Below are 20,329 nucleotides of genomic sequence, written 5' to 3' on the forward strand. Positions count from 1 at the left end.
AACAGATTTTGAGTTCTAGTTGAATTTCAATGTGAAAATAGCAAAACTATGTGTTGTCCAGGCTCGTTTTTACCATTTTCATCAATTTCCGGTTGGAATTCGTGAAAATTTCTCGCATAGAGGTATAGAGCTCGTTGAGATCTTCGATTTGGGATATTATGGCCCAAAATTGCCCAAGAAACGAAGAAGTTATACTAATTTTAAGATTTCAATTAAAAATTTGGGTTAAAATGGTGAATTCTTGGATATTTTGTGAAAACCTTTAGATCTGAAGTGTTAGACTTTAGAGTTCAAAAATATGTGTTAATATGTGTGTGATGTGAATATCTAGTGAAATCCATGATAAATCTAGGGTTTTGATGTGAAATGCTCTTGTAAGATGTTGAAAATGTTGAAATACATGCTGTCCAGATTTGTGTTTGTGCTTTTTTGTTAAATTCCGGTTATAATTTGCAAAAGAGATACACATCAAAGTTGTAGAGCTTTTCAAGACCTTCGATTTGATATATTTTAAGCTAAAATTGGGTTAGAAATGAAAAAGTTATGACATTTTTAAGATTTTAGCCAAAAAACCAATTTCCAGCTTGTGGCTAGACCGGAGATGGCTGTTTTCCGGCCAGTTCCGGCCAAATCCAACAGGAGTTGTCAACTCGGAAAGTTTTTATCAATGAATTTTCTGAAACTTTGCTGTTGAACACTTTTCCTAAAAATGTGTTTTGGTTTCTCTGTTTTGCAAAACAAAATTGGAACTTTTGAAGACAAAACTACATAAATGAAATCTGAAATCAGCCCAAAGATGGTAGCTTTCCGGCCACTTCCGGCGAGAACCGGCCGAAGTGCATAACTAATCAAATGTTTCCTGATGTGTCCCCTACAACTTTGATGTATATCATTTTTGCTAGTTTTACCATTTGGATAGTTTGATTTTGAATACAAATTTTCAGCTTCCATGTAGAATGCAAATGCATGCTTTTGATGCTTGATTCATGCTTAACCTAGTTTGTGATGGATGAGATGAAATGCTTTGAATGTTTTGAGTTTAGTTTCTGATATTATACATGTTATAGGCTTTCACTCATGCTTAAGTTAATTGGTTTGAGTCTTGCTATGTTTGGATGCCTTCAATTACATGCTTTGTGTAATGCTTTATGATGCAAAAATGTTAAATGCATTCAAGTGGAAATCAAAACTGAAATGAAAGATGTGGAAATGATTAACTAAAAGATGTTTGGAGGCAAGCTCAGTTACATTAGAAAGTTACTCATAGGAAGCATGCTTGGCCTCATTTATAGAACCCTCTCTAAGTTGTACCCCAACTTGTACCCCCTACTAGTTGGAGACCAACTTGGTCTGTTAGTTGCCTAATCCCTTATTTATCATTGCAAGGGCAATGATAGGGATACTTTGAGCCCACCTTCGTGTCTAGGAGACTTGCCCAGTCTCATTAGCACCCTTGTTTATTTCCTCTCCATTTAGGAGTCATGCTTTGACTTATTTGCCTCCTCCTTATTGGTGATTGTTTAGGGGTCTATCTCATAGACTATCAATGTGTCCTTTAGTTTAGTAGTTTACCTATTAGATAGGAGTTTGTCCTTTATTGTTGTTGTCACTCCTTTTATCTTAGAGACTTGTTTAGCCTTGATAGAGCTTTACTTACTTGGAATCTCAGATCATTTCCATTTCCTTGGAACACTAGTTTACTCTTTTTTGGGATCATTCCACTTTTAGTGAGTTTACTGGTTTAGGGTTTCCCTTTTAGCCCTAGGGATTTTACCCTAGTGTGTTGTTTTGAGTATTCCCTTTGGCTAAAAGGGTTTAAACATCTTAAATCCAAAAATATCAGAAATTTAAAACACAAAAAAATTTGAAAACCAGAAAACATTGGAAAACTATAAAATTTCATAGTTTTAGGAGTGTAGTTAGAAAGTTTGTTTCCGAACTACGTTGGCCTGATCCTCTCCCAAGAGGTACGTAGGCAGCTTGAGACCTTTATCCCAAGTCCAGCCAAACTTTGTAAATAGAACTTTGTAAACCTTTAAAAATAAATCATATAAACCATTTTAAAACCTTATTTCGAAAAGATCTTCCTCTAGAGTTAGTGTAAGCCCAATGGTTCCCATGGGTTCAATCATTCACCTTTTTCTTCTTGTTCTGATGATGGTAAACAAAAATTGATTACGAGGCAGGAGATATCAAAATGATAAATAAATAGACATCAATTAATATAACAATAAAGTGTAACTTCCCCTCACTATATGCACAAGTGTAATATATAAATATAAAGCAAGTGATGCATATAAGTTATGGACTGCCTAATCAATTTTAAAAATTCTCCCCCTTTTGGCAGCAGCAAAAATGGAGGTTTCAATAGTGAAAGCTCAAACTAATATGCCAAGATGTGCAATAAGCACTCCCCCTATCTACTTATCATGATTAGAAGATGCTTAAAGTGAAACATGCATGATAAGAGTAAAGTAACATATGAAACTGAAGTGATCACCTGTTTTTTTTTTTTTTTGTAAGGTAAGTAAAAATATGCAATTTAATCACAATTAAAGAGTGATTTCTAGCATGGACATTCTAAATACAACCCTAAGAAGTCTATGAGTAAAAATATTTTGATATTTGAGCACTCTTAGTGCTTATCATAGAGTTTTAGCAAATATAGTGCAAGACAAGCATTTTTTTTTTATATATTCGATCTAGAAGATTTTCATTTTAAGCACAACTAATGGGACAATGGACATTGTGAACACATCACTATGATCGATATAAGGATGAGAATAAGACAATTTAGCTATCTCCCTGAGAATTTGTCATTGGCCTTAGATGAAACCTATAAGGCAAGGCATAATAATACACAATGGCTAAATATATGACAATGAGGACATAGCCATGGAAACTTATCATGAAGATTGGGTACAAATGACTTATAATGCACATGATAAGTAAGAATTCATAGGAAACAAGATGATCAATTTGAGCACAATCCTATGAAGAAGAGTTCTAGAGATTTTTTTGAATTTGAACTCTAGAACAAGATACTTATTATTCGAAGAGATAGTAACATGTAAGTCTATCCAAGATAAGTATAAAACCTAAGAGGATTTGACACTAATGCTCAGGCTAAGGGTATTTGTCATAAATGAGAAACAATCTCAAGGTGAAAGCATAAGAAAAGACTCAACTATACTACAAATGGAGCAATGGGGCTCCAAATGAGTATGCTTATCATATAAAATGGAGTATACATATCAAACAACATATGATAAGATAGAAAATGACAGTTATGACATGTAAAGCTCCCCCTTTGTTAAAGAATCATACAGTGTATGAATCCAAAGGGCTGTCCTAGACACATGCTCCAAGGGATTTAGAGGTGAATGATTGACAAACAACCTTTGGGCTACTAATGCATGCTTGATAGGGGTAATCAAGTGATACCGAATGAGAAGACCACCTAGCAGACCATGCTCCCCCTAACTATGTGCATATATGGTATATATAAGTAGCAATACAAAGCACATATACTTACCATGGTTATGATGCTGGCAAGAAGCCAAAGTAATTAGATGTGTTAATTTAAAGTGAAGGTACAATCTCCCTCTTAACTGGTAAGAAGGCTAAAAGCACCAATTGAGTACCTTTTAACTTTAAGGTTTAACATCTTACCATGTAGTTAATACCACACAAGGGGAATATCTTATATATATATAGTGCTATAAGTAAACACACAAAAGCACACCAAGGATAGCAAAATCAAACAAGTTTGATGAAACACACTATCCTAGGACAAGCAACTCTATCCTATTGAGGACAACTGGTTCTAGAAGATTTCCTATAAAGGCACACTAGTTTCCAACTATTAGGGAATGCTAGATTTCAATTTTATTTTCATGTTCATGATCCCTAATTGCTTGTTATGTGTTTTGATGGATTAAATTCAATTTAAATGATTAAGTGTGATTTTTCAAAACACATTTCATTTGTATTCTTCTTATTTAAAGCCAATTATATAAATAACTTAATTTTTAGCACATTCCTGGCTTTTTAGGCATAATCTCATGATTTTAATGATGTTCACAATTTGTAATGAACTCATGAGATACAAGTTTGAGTATATGATGTAAATATTCTCAAATACCTCAAACTTATAGTGATCTAGCTTGGGAATATTTCACTATGTTATACATAGATCACATATTTAGGCATAATGAATATATACATATAAATCACATGCATCTTACTTAAGTGGATTTTGATGATCATTTCATTTAATGATTTCACTTAAGTTTTTAGTTCACAAAACAAGAATGGTTCAAGTTTTAGTCCATGGTTCAATGTCACATGGAAGATAAATATAGATGAAAAATATCAAATGCATTCCATAGTGACAATGTGTTCAAATGTGCATACTTACGAGATTTTAACTTAAGTTTTCATTTTTCAAGTGCACCAATGTTTGATGTGAAGGGTTTAAGATGATTACAAATTTTTATCACTTCACATACACAAATGAGTTTATTTTCACTTGTTTGTATATTTCAAAATCATCTTAGTTTTTATCAAAACAAGTGATATGCATGTCATATATGAATAATCAGATTGAGCATCATTGACATGATTAGTTCAATGAGAGAGTAAGATAACCAATGTGGATTTCTCATATTGAACTAAGTTTCATAATCCCTTGAATGATCTAAAGTTTTGAGATAAAGGGAATTATGTCAAAAGCCAAGGATATTCAAGAGTGTTTCATGGATGAAAACAGCCTTGGGCTAATGAATTAACTTATGAATTTCTCAAGATATTAACAATCGTTTTGAAAATTCACTAAGTTTTGTGTTTTGACCCAACCTTGTTTGTTTAAAGAAGTCTAAGGATTGATTTTTAATGATTTTGCTTATACATCATATTTTGAAATTAATTTTCTTATTTTCTTTCTATTTCTCCTATGCTTGCTAGAATGACATGATTAAAACTTCTAAAATGATAGAATCTAGCAATAGCAAGACAATTGAGCCAAGCTAAGCTAATCCTATGGGTCAATGGGGGTACTAAGTGAATGAGCAAATTTCAAGTGTGACACCAAACACTTAGAAAAAGGTACATGGCCACACCACAATAAGAGTGAAATCAATTGCGCACAATAACATGAGCTTTTAGATATAAATATAATATATCATGTTATCAATGGTATGAACACTTATATATAGATACATATAGATAAAGCAAGATAAGCATATTTGTATCTATAGAATATTTTCAAAAAGATGTAATCTTTTAAGCACAAACATCTAGACATGATTTTCAATCATTACAAAATGTCTAGAAAGAATTCAAATGATTTACCATTTTGGCACAAATCAACTAGATACAAGATTTTATATCTAAAATAGAGTGGAAGGTATCTAGAGATCAAACTTAGAAATAATCTACACATTGAAACACAAGTATAAACTAGATGCTAACATGAGACATCTAGGGAACCTTTTCCAATAGATATAACAAATGAGACACAAACAACTAGATGCAAAGAGATTTAATCTATCTTAGGAATATGGCATCTAGCATGCATGGTCGCAAAAGATATAACTTTTAAGCAAAATATGGATACGAGACAATAATCAAGAATCAGCACATGTATCTCATATCTCAACATTCAAATAATATTACAATTTAAGCACAATCCCTAAATCTACTAAGCATAGGAAATGCTTCAAGTAGGGGGTTTTGGAACCCAAACCATCTTGGGCCCAACTAAGTTTGTGTGATGTAATGAGTCTTATCTAACCCACACAAACTTAGAACTACTTACAAATCTAAATTTGCATTTAGATTTGTAATGTCCAATTCTACCACAATAACTACATGAAAATGAAGAGCAAGTAGATGGACTAAAAGAATATAAAGATGAACTACAAGAGCATTTACAAACATGTTTAGTATTCTTATCTTGTAGTCTTTTATATTCCAGAGAGAGTTTTTCATTTTCTAATTTCATCTCTTCTATTTTATTTTCAAGACTTTGATGAGATGAATTAGTTCTTAGTTGTTCCTCATTTTCTTTCAAAAAATTAAATTTTTCAATAAGCTTAGTATTTTCATTTTCCAAATCTTTATATTTTTGAACTAAGTCAACATTTTTATTTATCAAGATTTTATTCAATTGACCTAATTTTTCATTTTTGGAAATGGTTTCATCAACTTCCATTTTCAAATTTTCAATTCGATTTTGCAAATTCGAAATTGACTTTTGGAAACCATTTTCATTTGCAAAAGAATTTTGAGAGACTTTGTTTTGTCCACAAATAATATTTTCATCATTAGATGCGCATGGGCAAATATTTTTGTCATAGATGTTTTCAAATGTAATCCAAATTTCTTTTGCATTAACACATGAAGAGATTTTTATAAAAATATCTTTAGAAATTCCACAACACAATGCAATCATAGCTTTAGAGTTCAAGGAAACCATTTTCAAAGCAAGCTTATTGCATTTTTTAGGCAAGGTGAATTCTTCTTCAATTATATTCATTATTTCATAATCCAAGGATTTGAGAAAGAACAACATTTTGACTTTCCACACTCCATAGCTTGTTCTATCAAAGAATGGAGGAGCAAGGTAGGATTGACCTTTCTCAAAATCCATAGGGATTGCCATAGATCTTTTCTCTTGTAGAAATTTGAAAGCTCAAAGATCTATATAAGAGCCTGTGCTCTGATACCAAATGAAATACAAGTAGGCAACCCAAGAGGGGGGGTGAATTGGTTAATTAAAATTTTGTCTTAAATAGAAGGGTGTGTGAGATTAATCCTAGATTATTCTAACCCTTATTCAAATGTGCTTATAAGATAAAAGGAGAAATTACCAATTTTAGCAAGTTATATCTAACCCTTATTAATTAAGAAGGATAATAGAATTCGGGTTTAGATGTTACCAATCACCATGTGCAAGAGGACAAGCAAGAGAAGAGAGACACCAAGATTTATAGTGGTTCGGTCGATCAACAAGACCTACTCCACTCTTCGAAGTTTAGCTCCTTAGGCACTCCACTAATGATGAGATTCTACACGCCGAATCTCCAAGCTTTACAAACGTATCTCCGCCTCCGAGGGGACAACCCTCTTTGTTCTGGATTCTCCTTTCTTAACGGGCCGAATCAGAAACCGTCTTACAATCAAGCTTCTTCTTTCAAGGCCGAAGCGAAAACCCGTCTCCACAATGTTGATTCACCTTACCAGGCCGAATCGGAGACCCTCAATACAATGAAGAACAAGGAAAATGAAAAATTCTCGTAGCCTCTTAATATGCTAGATTACAACAATAGTAGCTTACAATCTCTCCAAAAGAATACACAAGTGAAAGCCCTATGGAGATCTTCAAAAATGAAATATGCAAGTTCAAAGCTCTTGAAGAAAACTAATGGATTTGAAGGGTTAAGCTCAAGTAAGGTTTTCAATAAATCCAAAAGTCTTTTAATCCATGATAGAATAACATATTTATCGCCCACAATGATTCATGACCGTTTGGGGGTAGTTTGGGAAAGAAAAGACAAAAAACGGGTCAAAAAGCAACTAGCCGTTATGCCGCAATGGCTAGCTTCTCGCGCCGTGGTAGTCGACTTGGGTAGGGCGATCGACCTCCAAGGGTCATCTGGAATTTTAAAAAAATAGAATTTTTACTACCACGGTCGACCGGGGCTCGGCGGCAGCCCGCCACTGGTTTGCTTTTTCAGCACAGTGCATATTTTCAGCCCAGTTTGTAAAAATCATATCTCCCTCATTTCTCGTCGGATTTTAAAGTTCGTATACTCTGCGGATATTAGAAAAATGAGAGCTATCTGTTAAAAATATTTTCAAAAATATTTGAAAACGTTTTGAACCATTTAAATCAGTTTTAAAGTGATGTTTTCACAATTCAAGTGCAAATGTCATTCTTTTTTATTTATAAACTTTGGTTGGCACTTGGGCTTTGGTTTAATGGGCTATGGACTTTTGTTTTACTAATGTTTAGGACCTTTGAAAATGGTTTTCCATGAAATACAAATAGGTTTCAAGTTTGGTTTTGATGGATGTTTAAAAAAACACTTTGAAATGCAAAACCACATGAAAAAGATCTCCAATACAATCTAGAAATGTAAATCTACTTAGCATCTTGATCGTATTGGCTTCAAAGGTTTTCCTTGGTCTTTTGGCTTGTAAGTGAACACATGAGAGTGCTTTGGTACATGTGATTTCTCTTCTTGAATGAATCTACACTTTTGAGGCATGAGAAGGTCACCAACACTTTGTTCAACTTCAAGCTCATCTTGGCATATGCTAGGCTTGCTTGTGGGATCCTCAACTTGAACTCTATGCTTGGACATCTTCCAAAGATGATCTCTTCCATGTGTGTGCAAGCTCTTTGGCCCATTGTGCATTTTGATCCGCAAGTCATGTGTTGTGTTGTGTTGAGTTGTGTAGCGGTGATATGACATGTCTAGTTCCTGTCTAAGGCGCAACACTCAAAGACAACACATTAGTCCATAAAGACTAATCAATTTGGGTTTTCTAGCATCAAAACAAGAAGAAAAAGGTGAATGATTGAACCCATGGGAACCATTGGGCTTACATTCTCCCCCTTGTTGATCCCCAACACATTAGTCCAAATCGATTAGTCTTTATGGACTAATATGTTGTCTTTGAGTGTTGTGCCTTAGACAGGAACTTGACATGTCATATCGCCATTGCACAACTCAACACAACACATAGCTTGCCGATCAACATGCACAATGGGCCAAAGAGCTTGTACACACATGAAAGAGATCATCTTTGGAAGATGTCCAAGCATAGAGTTCAAGTTGAGGATCCCACAAGCATGCCTAGCATATGCCAAGAGGAGATTGAAGTTGAACAAAGTGTTGGTGACCTTCTCACGCCTCAAAAGTGAAGATTCATTTAAGAAGAGAAGTCACATGTACCAAAGCATTCTCAAGTGTTCACTTACAAGCCAAAAGACAAAGGAAGACCTTTGAAGTCAATGCGATTAAGATGCTAAGAAGTTTTACATTTCTAGATTGCATTGGAGATCTTTTTCATGTAGTTTTGCATTTCAAAGTGTTTTTTAAACATCCATCAAAACCAAACTTGAAACCTATTTGTATTTCATGGAAAATCATTTTCAAAGGTCCTAAACATTAGTAAAACAAAAGTCCATAGCCCATTGAACCAAAGCCCAAGTGCCAACCAAAGTTTACAAATAAAAAAGAATGACATTAGCACTTGAATTGTGAAAACAACACTTTAAAACTGATTTAAATGGTTCAAAACATTTTCAAATATTTTTGAAATATTTTTGAAAATATTTTCAACAGATAGCTCTCATTTTTCTAATATCCTTAAAGTATAAGAACTTTAAAATCAGACGAGAAATGAGGGAGATATGATTTTTACAAACCGGGCTGAAAATATGCACTGTGCCGAAACATCAGACTAGTGACGGGCTGCCGCTGAGCCCAGGTCGACCGTGGCAGTAAAAATTCTATTTTTTTTTTAATTCCAGATGACCTTCAGAGGTCGACCGCCCTACCCCAGTCGACCGCCACGACGCGAGAAACTAACCGTTGGGGCATAATGGCTAGTTGCTTTTTTTACCCTTTTTTGGTCTTTTCTTGCCCAAACTACCCCCAAACGGTCATGAATCATTGTGGGCTATAAATATGTTGTTCTATCATGGATTAAAAGACTTTTGGACCTATTGAAAGCCTTACTTGAGCTTAAACCTTCAAATCCATTATTTTCTTCAAGAGCTTTGAACTTACATATTTCATTTTTGAAGAAGATCTCCATAGGGCTTTCACTTGTGTATTCTTTAGGAGAGATTGTGAGCTACTATTGTTGTAATCTAGCCTATTAAGATGCTAAGAGAGTTTTTCCTTTTCCTTATTCTTCATTGTATTTAGGGTCTCCGATTCGACCCGGTAAGAAAGGTGAATCAACATTGTGGACAGGGGTTTTCACTTCAGCCTTGATTGTAAGAGGGTCTCCGATTCGGCCCGTTAAGAAAGGATAATCCGGAGCAAAGAGGGTTCGTCCCCTCGGAGGCGGAGAAGACGTTTGTAAAGCTTGGAAATTCGGCGTGTAGAATCTCATCATTAGTGGGGCGCCCAAGGAGCTAAACTTGGAAGAGTAGAGTAGGTCTTGTTAAAAGACCGAACCACTATAAATCTTGATGTATCTCCTCTTGCACATGGTGATTGGTAACATCTAAACCCGAATTCTATTATCCTTCTTAATTAATAAGGGTTAGATATAACTTACCAAAATTGGTAATTTCTCCTTTTATCTTATAAGCACATTTGAATAAGGGTTAGAATAATCTAGGATTAATCTCACACACCCTTCTATTTAAGGCAAAAAAATTAATTAACCAATTCACCCCCCTCTTGGGTTGCCTACTTGTATTTCAGTTAGGATTTTATCCTAGATGTGTTGAGTGTTTTGTATTTGTGTTAGAGTTAGGAGTCTGTCATAGCTAGGAGTATGTCTTAGCCTCTGTCCGGTTAGTTGGCGATCCACATTGCCGACTGATGACTAGAATAGAGTGCGTTAGATAGCCCATCGTTTTTCCTAGGGTACAGCCTAGTACACATAGGATGTAGGGCCCACCTACATTAGCTTAGGGTTAACTTGCATTAGTTAGGACATATAGGGAGTCTTAAAATCAACAATTCACTTTACCGTAACTAATTGCATACAAGAAGCTTTAAGAACAGGTCAAGTCTTCTAGGTCGAGTCTATGATAGCAGTCCTATATGTGTTAGGCATCATAGTTTAGAATAGGCGCACAAGAACTACGTGGCCTTGATTCTTCAAGAGGCGGGGATACGTAGGCGGCTTGGATGAACATCAGACTATCCAAAGATTCGGGCCCGAAAAACAATTAGAGTCTTAGGGTTTATTATCCTAGAGTCATAGGGATTTGTAGTCTGGTACTCGTTTGTATGTTTGAGTGTTTTCTCTCTTTTGATATATCTCTTGTGTAATTTTGGTTGTGTGACTTGTGGCGTGTTATGATTTCATGTATAGGGATATATTACTGTGTTTTCTTCTGACATGTTGAGTGATTACTCTCTTTAGGTGATTCATATGCTTAGCTGTAGCATCTACATGCCTATTTTATCTAGCTTACTGCTTATTCCATGCTTAGCTATAGTTCTTTACTGATTTCAGTTTATTATCTCCTGATCACATGCTTAGCTGTAGCTCTTTATTGATTTCAGTTTATTATCTCCTGATCACATGCCTAGCTGTAGCTCTTTACTATTGCTGATTATTACTTTTGTTATCATCTACTAATATTTGCTCACTGTGCAGGTTTGTCTCTTTAGCTATAGGCATGCATGTGTTTGTTTTCTGCTTTCTTAGGTATGATGAGTTAGGATTAGATGGAATATATAAACACTGGTAGCAGGGTTATCTGTTATCGGATAAACTCTAGTCTTCTCCGTCTCTTTTAGAGACGGTTGATTCTGGTGTTCATTCTAATGACAGATGATACTGTTTCCAACTCTTTTAAGCATGGATGTTAGATGTGTAGCAGGATTACCTATTATTGGATGGGCTCTAGTTTTCTTCGTCTCTTTGAGAGACGGCGGATTCTAGTGTTCTTTCCAATGTCAGATGGTTCTGATATCAATTCTCTTTAGGATTTGGATGTTTTTTTATTTATTTTTTTGCCCATCCCCGGGTCATGCATGTTTAGGTAGACGTTTTCTTGAGGATATTCATTCTCATTTCACATGATTTTCGCCCAAAACTCTTCAAAATTAATAAAATATGGCATAAGAGACCGAGTGTGCTCGGGCGAGTTGGATGCCTAACACCTTCCCAACTCGAATCAGGCACGGACCCTCTTTTCTCTGGTTATCCGTTGCAAACAGAGCATTTGTTTTTGGTTCCATGGCCTATCCATGGATGGCGACTCTTCATTGTTTTAGGTACGTCTTGGTTTCGAGGCTTTTGTCTCCGAATCAAGAGGTATCTCACATATTTCTCCACTCGTGCTATGCTATGAGGGTGGCACCATTTCGAGATTTCCTTGGTAGAGCTCTCCTTCATGTGGAGATCTAAAGGACCAACGGGGGACTCTTTCCTCACCGCCTCCTTAGGATGGGGGTCCACAGATGGTTCTTCAAAAGTGAGCAAATAAGAAAGAGGACACAAAAAGGAAAAGCATCGCATTCAAAGCACAAACCAAAAGTGAAGAAGAAGAAAGTGAAGGCGAGGTCATGGATGAAGACCTAGCTCTTTTCTCCAAAAGATTCAATAGGTTCTTGAAATTCAAGAAAGAAGGAAATAGAAGAGAAAACCTTGCAAAGAGGATAACGATGATCTAATTCGGTGCTTCAAATGTAAAATGGTTGGGCACATCCGACCCAACCCCTAAACAAAAATGAAGAGAAATTCAAGAAGAAGAAGAAGAAGAAGAAGAAAGAAGCAAAGAAAGTAATGTGAGCCACTTGGGGTTTACTAGGGTTCATCTGATGGCGAGTCCAACGGAGATGAAGATGGTAACATCTGTTTCATGGGACTTGCTGAAGAAACCGAGGTAAGTGGTTTTTGTGATCTTGATGATATGCAAGAATTTTCTAATGATGAATTGATGATTGTTTGTGAAAAACTTCAAGAAATTCTAAACAATCAAACGTTGAAAAATAAACCAATGAAAAGATCTCTTCAAAATATCACTAAAGATTTTGGAACTTTGAGAAATGAATTTGAATTACATATGCTTACTGATGAAAAGTTGATTGTTGAGAACAAGGTTCGAAGTGATCAAAATGAGAAACTTGTTCTAGAAAGCGAGAAATTAAAGGAGGAAAATGATAAGGTTATTCTGAAATACAATGATTTAAAAATTCCTTTACAAATTTTCATGTGGAACAACAAAATTATAATAAATACTTGAAAGGGTTTCCTTTAGGAAGAGTTGGTTTGGGTTACTGAAACTCTTCTAGGAACACACCCTTAAGAATGGATTCATTAAAGCAAGCACAAGCTCCTCCACTCCTACTTGTCACTACTGTGGTAAAGTAGGTCACTTTAAAGTTTGTTGCAAATATAAGAAATCTTATAGCTCAAAATGTGTTTGGATTAGAAAGGACTTGTACCATGTTACTAATCATGAAGGACCGAGGAAGTTACCTAAAGCTTCAACTTGAGCACATATTTTTATAGGTGTGCTTGAGAAAAAAATCCACAGATGAAAAATGGTACTTGGATAGTGAATGCTCAAGGCACATGACCTTCATGGAGGGTGACCGAGAGTGCACGGGCAACCGGCCCAGCCGACCGAGCGTCGGTGCAGCCGGCCGAACTTGAATTTTGAGCTTTTTTGGAAGGTCTGACCTTCCTAGTCAACCGAGAGGGCCGTTTTTTTTTGTTGTTGAATGGTACCGAGAGAGCCGTTAGACCCGTCAAACGGCCTCTATAAATACAAGTGCTTAACACTATTCAAAACATCTTAAAGGTTTATAAATCACTATTGTTTTGAGCTTTTAACTGAGTATCATTCGTTTCAAGAGGAGATACACTCAATCTCGTTGCCCCTTGAACTTGTTATCAATCTTGTGAAGTTTGGATCAAGCTTATCATTTGTAATCTTCCTTTGAGAGTATGAGATATGTGCTATAAATTGTAATCAGCCTACAAGAGGCAAATCGTGCTCTTTTGGTCTTCTTCACTATATTTGGTGAGAAGGGTCATAACGCAGGGGAGACGCGGAGGATTGAAGCTTTGATACCAAATAACGCAGGGATGTATAGCGGAAGCTTGTATTTGAAATATTCAACAGCAGGTGGTTGAATTGAGGCAGCAAAAACAAGCAGCAGACGGCTTGTTGTGGAGATACCAGCAGGTGACTCTCTCATAGAGGGTCAAAAGAGCAGCAGATGGCTCTAGTGTACGTTCTCCAAAAAGGAAACAGGGGGCAACCAAATTTTATTCATCAAAAGCTGTAAATAATTTACAATGGTGGAGTATTTAAAGAGTTTACATGGACGTTTTTCCTATTCCTACTAAAACTCAAATTTCTCACCCTCTTTGGACGTCCATCTCAAACAAAAACTCATAAATTTTCTCTAAATCAAATTCTAAAACGTATCTAACTCAATCTTTTAAAATCCTTAACAAACTCAAACTCCTAAAACTTCTCTCTACTTTTCCTAAGATTTCTCAACTCAAAGTTAATTGAACGACCATTGGAATTCGTCCAAGATTCCTAATAAAGAAAATTCTAAAATAAAAATAGAAATAAAAAACTATTTAATACTTTGATCAATGAGGGCCGTTGATCTTGTGATAAGGCAAGATGCACCTGCATCAGGTCACCACCCTTAAAGCGAGAAGCTCGGTTGATTTGTACTTGGTGTTGATCTCTACCGTGAAAGGAGATTGGTTGATTGGTAATTGGTACCTTGAGAAGAGTGGATGTAGGCGGATTGCCGAACGACTATAAAAATCTCTGGTGTGATCATCTTGTCTCTTCCTCTTCATCTCTTCATTGGTGACTGGTAATCTCATTCCATTTACTTTTATATTTGTATTGAAGTAAGTTTGCAAAATCAATTTGATTTCAAAGATAATCTAAAAAGTTTTAAGAAACCCAAATCAACCCCCCCAACCCCCGAGTTGCTACCTGGGATTTCAATATACTTTGAGAACTACAAGACCAATCATCCTACCATTTTCAAAGGGTGAAATATGGACACTCCTTAAGATCCTAAGTTGTTAATTGGAACACTCATATTTATTATCAATGAAGTTCAGTCTAATCACCCATCCCTAATCCATTTTACCCTCCACTCTATTATAACACCAAAAAATAATCACTACCCTATGGACTACTAACTTATACAAGCTCGGAAATATATTATATAAAAGAGATTAGCCTAACAACAAATCCTACTAAAACCTAGTACCCACACCTCCAAAATCCAAACCTATTCCTTATCATTGAGTATATGTCGACACAAGATAAACGCAGGAACAGACGTGCAACTGAGCCTATACCCAATACTGGTATACTGGTCATAACATAGTAGAACACATATTCTCGTCTCCTTCATCATTATATCATACTTTCATCAAATAGCGTTTCTTTCAACATTCTTAATCGGTAAAATGGATGGCATATAAGAAGGATATAAGGAATGCTATGAGTATAGGACAAACCCGCATAAAAAATAAATACTTTGTCATTATCTCATACTTTCATCTAATAGCATTTCTTTCAACATTTTTAAGGAACAAAATGGATAGCAGTTTTTCCAAATTGGTGTGTCTGAAACCTCCATGATTGACACTAACACATGCATCAACACCTAAGTACACAGATAAGATGCCCATATCCTTTTTATAGGACTTAAATTCCATCCAAACTTCAGGTAGATGTTAATGAATGGATAACGTGTTAAAATTCAACCAATTATTTCGATAATTTCACGTCAACTAAAACCATTAACTACATACAAAGATACATAGGATGTTTCCTACTTGCAGTGAAAGCACTATAAGAGCAACAAGAATGATATAATGAATGCTAAGAGTACAAAACGAAAACCCCATTAAAAAAAAACAAATACCTTGCAAATGCTGCCTAATGAATACCACCAACAGAAGCAAAGAAAAAGGTAAAATCTGCTCAATCCACCTAGCCACCTGCTGAATATCATATCTCTGGTACGAAGAATCCATGAAATTACCTACCACCCCACTCCCCACCTCTCCTGTCAGACCACTGTTCAAGAAATCCGCCTGCGAGATCAAAGGCGGTGAAGAAGCCCCCCCTCCATTCCCATTCGCATTCCCATTCCCATTCACATTCACATTCCCATTCCCATTCCCATTCCCATTCCGACGGTCTTCGTCTCGATTTGACCCCATAACTACCCCAGCAGTCTGCTCAACAGGCGCACCATTACCATTCTCACCGGAATCCCCATTCCTTCTCCGCCCCACAGGCGAGGGTGGGCCCGTTCTCACATTCTCTTGCTCACCAGCCCCTATAATCCTTATCGAAACAACCCCGCCATCGTTTCCATCACCGGAATCATCCAAACTGCTCTGAGCGTGGTCCCGGAATCCCATTCCACCATTGATCAGAGTCTCATTTTCTTGATGACGAGTAGTACGGAGAATCCCAGAATACTCCAATAGTGCTGATAGGGGTGCCTGTATCAAATTTGCTGCAGAAAATTGCATCCCATATCTTCTCGAACTAATAGATGAATTCCGGTATTGATCGGAATTGGTACCAGATGTTTCCATAATTACGATTCTAGAACAAATGTTAAGGTCGATTCAACAATGGGTCACAGGTTCAAGAAAAATGGAAACGATGAGGAACAAAAACCTAAACCTTGAGCTCCAAGAATTAGAATTGGACGGTGTTTTCTCACCTTTTTATAGAACGACAGAAAGCGAGTCATAGTTCGGACACGGCACTTACCTTGTTTTGATAACTGCACAGACTTAGCTTGTCTTTTATTGTTTAAACAGCTGTTCCAATGGATTTTGCGAATCCGAACTTTAAAGGACAGATATAGACTTATTACAAGGATATGCGTGGACATATTTGAGATCCCTCTTAGATAAGGGTGTCAATTTTGGCTCGGGCTCGAAAGCTCGCTCGAGCTCGGCTCGAAAAAAGCTCGGCTCGAATCCTTAACGAGCCGGGCCCGATTTAGGCCAGGCTCGGCTCGTTAAGGCTCGTTAAGAATTTAATATATTTAAATATATATATTATATATTAATATATACATTAAAAGGGTTGTCTAGGGAGTGAAAGGCAGGGGCAAAATATGTCACTTCATTTTTGGAACCCCATTTGTTACTAGGACCACGCCCCATAATGTAAAAAAAGTAGTCAAATTACACTAGTAGGGCTGTCCAGGGAAGATGAGGGGTGCGAACATAATATAACCCGAACTCGGTAAGGCTCGCGAGCCGCTCGCGAGCTTGGCCGAGCCGAGCCGAGCCTGAGCCTGGTTCGAGCCCGAGCCGAGCCCGAGCCCGAGCCGAGCTTTTGAGCTTAACGAGCCGAGCCAAGCCTGGCCAAGCTCGGCTTGGCTCATTTACACCCCTACTCATAGAAGATCCGAAATTATTAATCTAGACAACTAACAAAACTATGTGGGACTATGGTCCTAAATCGGATTTAAGTATTATTTTTAGGGGTATTTTAGTAAAAATAAGTCGTGCATTTTTTTTTTTTGAATGATTTCTATTTTCAATATTTTGCCATTCATCTCTCAAGTCTTGAGTCGCGGGCTTGCCTCGGGGGTGTCACTCGCCCTCGGCCTCTTTTGAGAAGTTTAAGAGTTCGATTTGAAAGTGATCGTGACTGAGACATGGGAAGTATGATCTGAAAACATTCCGAATCCGATTTGACAGATAAGAGATTTAAATGGATTGTGACCAAGACTTTGGTGAATTAATTTCCGAAGTAGATCCGTTGAAATCCCTACCAGAAGCTCTCGGAAGCCAATTAAAAAACAAGTACAAGAAAAGGCGGATTAGTGCAAATATTAAAACATGCCAGTGCCAATATTAATAATAGCTTTCATATCATCGCTGCATCTATCTATGATGCATATTAACTAGCGGGCCTCAAACACTAAAATCAATCAAAAGCCAAGCAAGAACAAGTAACAAGAAGAACCTCTAAGAAATCTCACGCATGCCGTGAAGATAATTTTTTTATTCAATCTCTCTCGCTCAACGTCCATGCATTCTCCTAAATAGACTCTAAAAGTAAAAATTCCTACAAAATAGAAAAGGCTATCAATTAACCTACAAATTATAAAAAAATCCTACAAAATAGGAAAAAGCTAGCAATTAGCCTATAAGCTAGAAAAAAACTACAAAATATTTTCCATTAGTGAAACTACACTTGTGAATCTTCTCAAAATAGCCATCCTCAAAATATGCCAAATAATTTATGGATTGCATTAGTCAGCCTCTGTTGAGAAGGATTCACCCTCAAATTCGATACATTATCCTCCGACGAATCAATGTCGCTTCTTCGATTCAATCATACAAGCCTGTAGGGCTTTGGATGGTTTGTGATGTTGATCTGCAACTTGGTCGTGGCAGATTTTGATATTATGTTTTCAGTTCTCACAACTCCTGCTATTGATAGAATATGTTAGATCTCACTGTTGGATTGGGTAGAGATTCACCGTTGGATCGTCTTGGTAGTAGATTAAGTAAGTTGGTTAGATGAGGCAACTAGATAAATTAGGCAAGTGGATTAGAAGAGGTAATCAAGAAAGATTGGGAAAGTAGGTTGGATTAGGGTTATTTCCTTCTATAACCATCTTGATTTCATTCTATCTTTATCATGTATGTGCTCTATATAAACATCATTGATTTTCCTTGTAATTCATCCAATAAGCACTATGTATGTTATCAGCACTACTGTATTTTGATGATCGCACTCCTCACTTTATTAAAAGTATGGTATGACCCGCACCATAGAATGATCCAAACCATCCATTAGATGGGCCACAACCTAAAAAGGTTGTGCCCCAAAAATTATTTCCATAGGTTGATCTTAACCCTCCGATCTATAGAGGGTTAGGATCAACCCTCTAACATTCGAATCGGAGGGTTAGGATCAAACTATGGAAATGATTTTTGGGGCACAACCTATTTAGGCTGTGGCCCATCTCATGGACGGTTTGGATCATCCTATGGTGCGGGCCATACCGTACTTTTAATAAAGTGAGGAGTGTGATCATCAAAATACAGTAGTGCTGATAACATTTCCCTTAGTGAAATCTTCTCTAAATTTATAATGGTATCAGAGGGGGACGATCGTACCACACACTGAGTACACATCCATCCATTTTGTTTTCCGACCGCCCACGGGGCACTGCATCCAAGATTTGTCCTCGGTGCTCCTTAAATGTGGATTTCTACGATGATGTCATCGTTTCCACGACATCCGGATATTTTTGGCCCCTTTCCTTTCAGGTCACTGCACAAATAAATACCCTATCGACATTGTTGAATTTATATGAGGCTGTCATCTTTTTTAATTTTTCTTGCCTGACTTAGGTTTAGAAGAGAAAAAGTAGGGGATTTGCTCTTTCTTCTATGAATATATGGATGCTCTCATGCTGCAGTAAGAATGAAAGTAGATGGCTCAAAGATGGTTTTGAATCCAAGACCACATCACTTCCATAGCAGAAACTTTTCTCGGCATAGCCTTCATTTGGCTTTTGGAATATACATTTTCTTTGATATTGATATTGATATTGGCACCCCTTTTCCCATATATTTTTCAAGACTTTCTTAGTTGCCTTCAATGACCCCTCATCTTATTGAATACACCCCTCTCATCATATTGTGTCAATTACCAGGTCTCCTTATTTTGCTGTCAACACCTTCACAGAGGAAAAAGTGATTTGCATTCTCAAAACTCATATTCAATATTTGCACACTTTTTCACATTGTCCAGATTTTCAGAGTCGATAATTTTTGTTGATGTTTGCCGATAATCATTCGTTGTCGCTCATCTTTTTTTTCCCCAAAATTCTTATTGTTTTCAAATTGTAAGCCCAAGGGTTCAACCCTATGTTTGTTTTGATGATCAGCAAATCCAAATTGATTAAGTATTGCTAATGGCCTTGCTAGTGTTGTGCTTTAGCCAGGTTTTATCAAACTCAACACTACTTGCAAAGTGCCAAAGTGATGCTTGGAGTTGAACTAGTGATGGTAACTCACTCATACAATTCAAAGCAAATAATCCATTCAAGATTGGAGGAAGTCACACGGACAAAATCAAGCTCAAGAGTTCACTTGCAAGCCAAGAGCCCAATGCTTGGAGATGAACTTGTGTTGGTGATCCACTAAATAACCCAAAAGTGAATACATTCAAGAGTTGGTGGAGTCACATGCACAAATCAGCCAAAGAGTTCTCATGCACGAGCAAAAGTTCAAGAGAAGACAAATGAAGCCAAAATAATAAAGGGCGTTCAAGAATTTTATATTTCTAGACTGTATTGGAGATCTATGCAAGTGTTTTTGCATTGTCAAAGTGTTTTTCAAACCATTTTGAATTTTTGTAATCTTTTGTCTTGTGTTTTGAAAGATGTTTTAAAACATTTTTGAAACCTTTTGAAGTGTTCCTTGATAGAAAGAAACACAAGAGAGATGAAAGATACAATCTAAGCGCATAAGTCACTCTCTTGTACTTCATTTTAATTAGCCTCCATTTGATCTTCACTTGAGTGCAAGGCTTGCTTGTGGGATCTTCAACTTGAGATTTAAGCTTGGGCAG

General features: G+C 36.5%; 1 protein-coding gene across 3 annotated transcripts in view; it reads right to left on the bottom strand.

Annotated features, from left to right (window-relative positions):
• The window catches only part of LOC143856124 (uncharacterized), a 57,671-nt gene extending 41,221 nt beyond the window's left edge, over window positions 1-16,450 (bottom strand). The window contains exon 1 of one of the 3 annotated variants that reach the window (XM_077366206.1): window positions 15,627-16,450. In XM_077366206.1, the coding sequence (XP_077222321.1) occupies window positions 15,627-16,311 (685 nt within the window). In that variant the 5' untranslated portion in view covers window positions 16,312-16,450. The remainder of the gene's footprint in view (window positions 1-15,626) is intronic. The other 2 variants (XM_077366204.1, XM_077366205.1) reach the window with 2 other exon arrangements.
• Between the last annotated feature and the right edge of the window lie 3,879 nt (window positions 16,451-20,329).

Source organism: Tasmannia lanceolata, unplaced genomic scaffold (genome assembly GCF_043159265.1).
Source record: "Tasmannia lanceolata isolate RefF3 unplaced genomic scaffold, GAP_Taslan_0.1 ptg000023l, whole genome shotgun sequence".
NCBI lineage: Eukaryota > Viridiplantae > Streptophyta > Magnoliopsida > Canellales > Winteraceae > Tasmannia > Tasmannia lanceolata.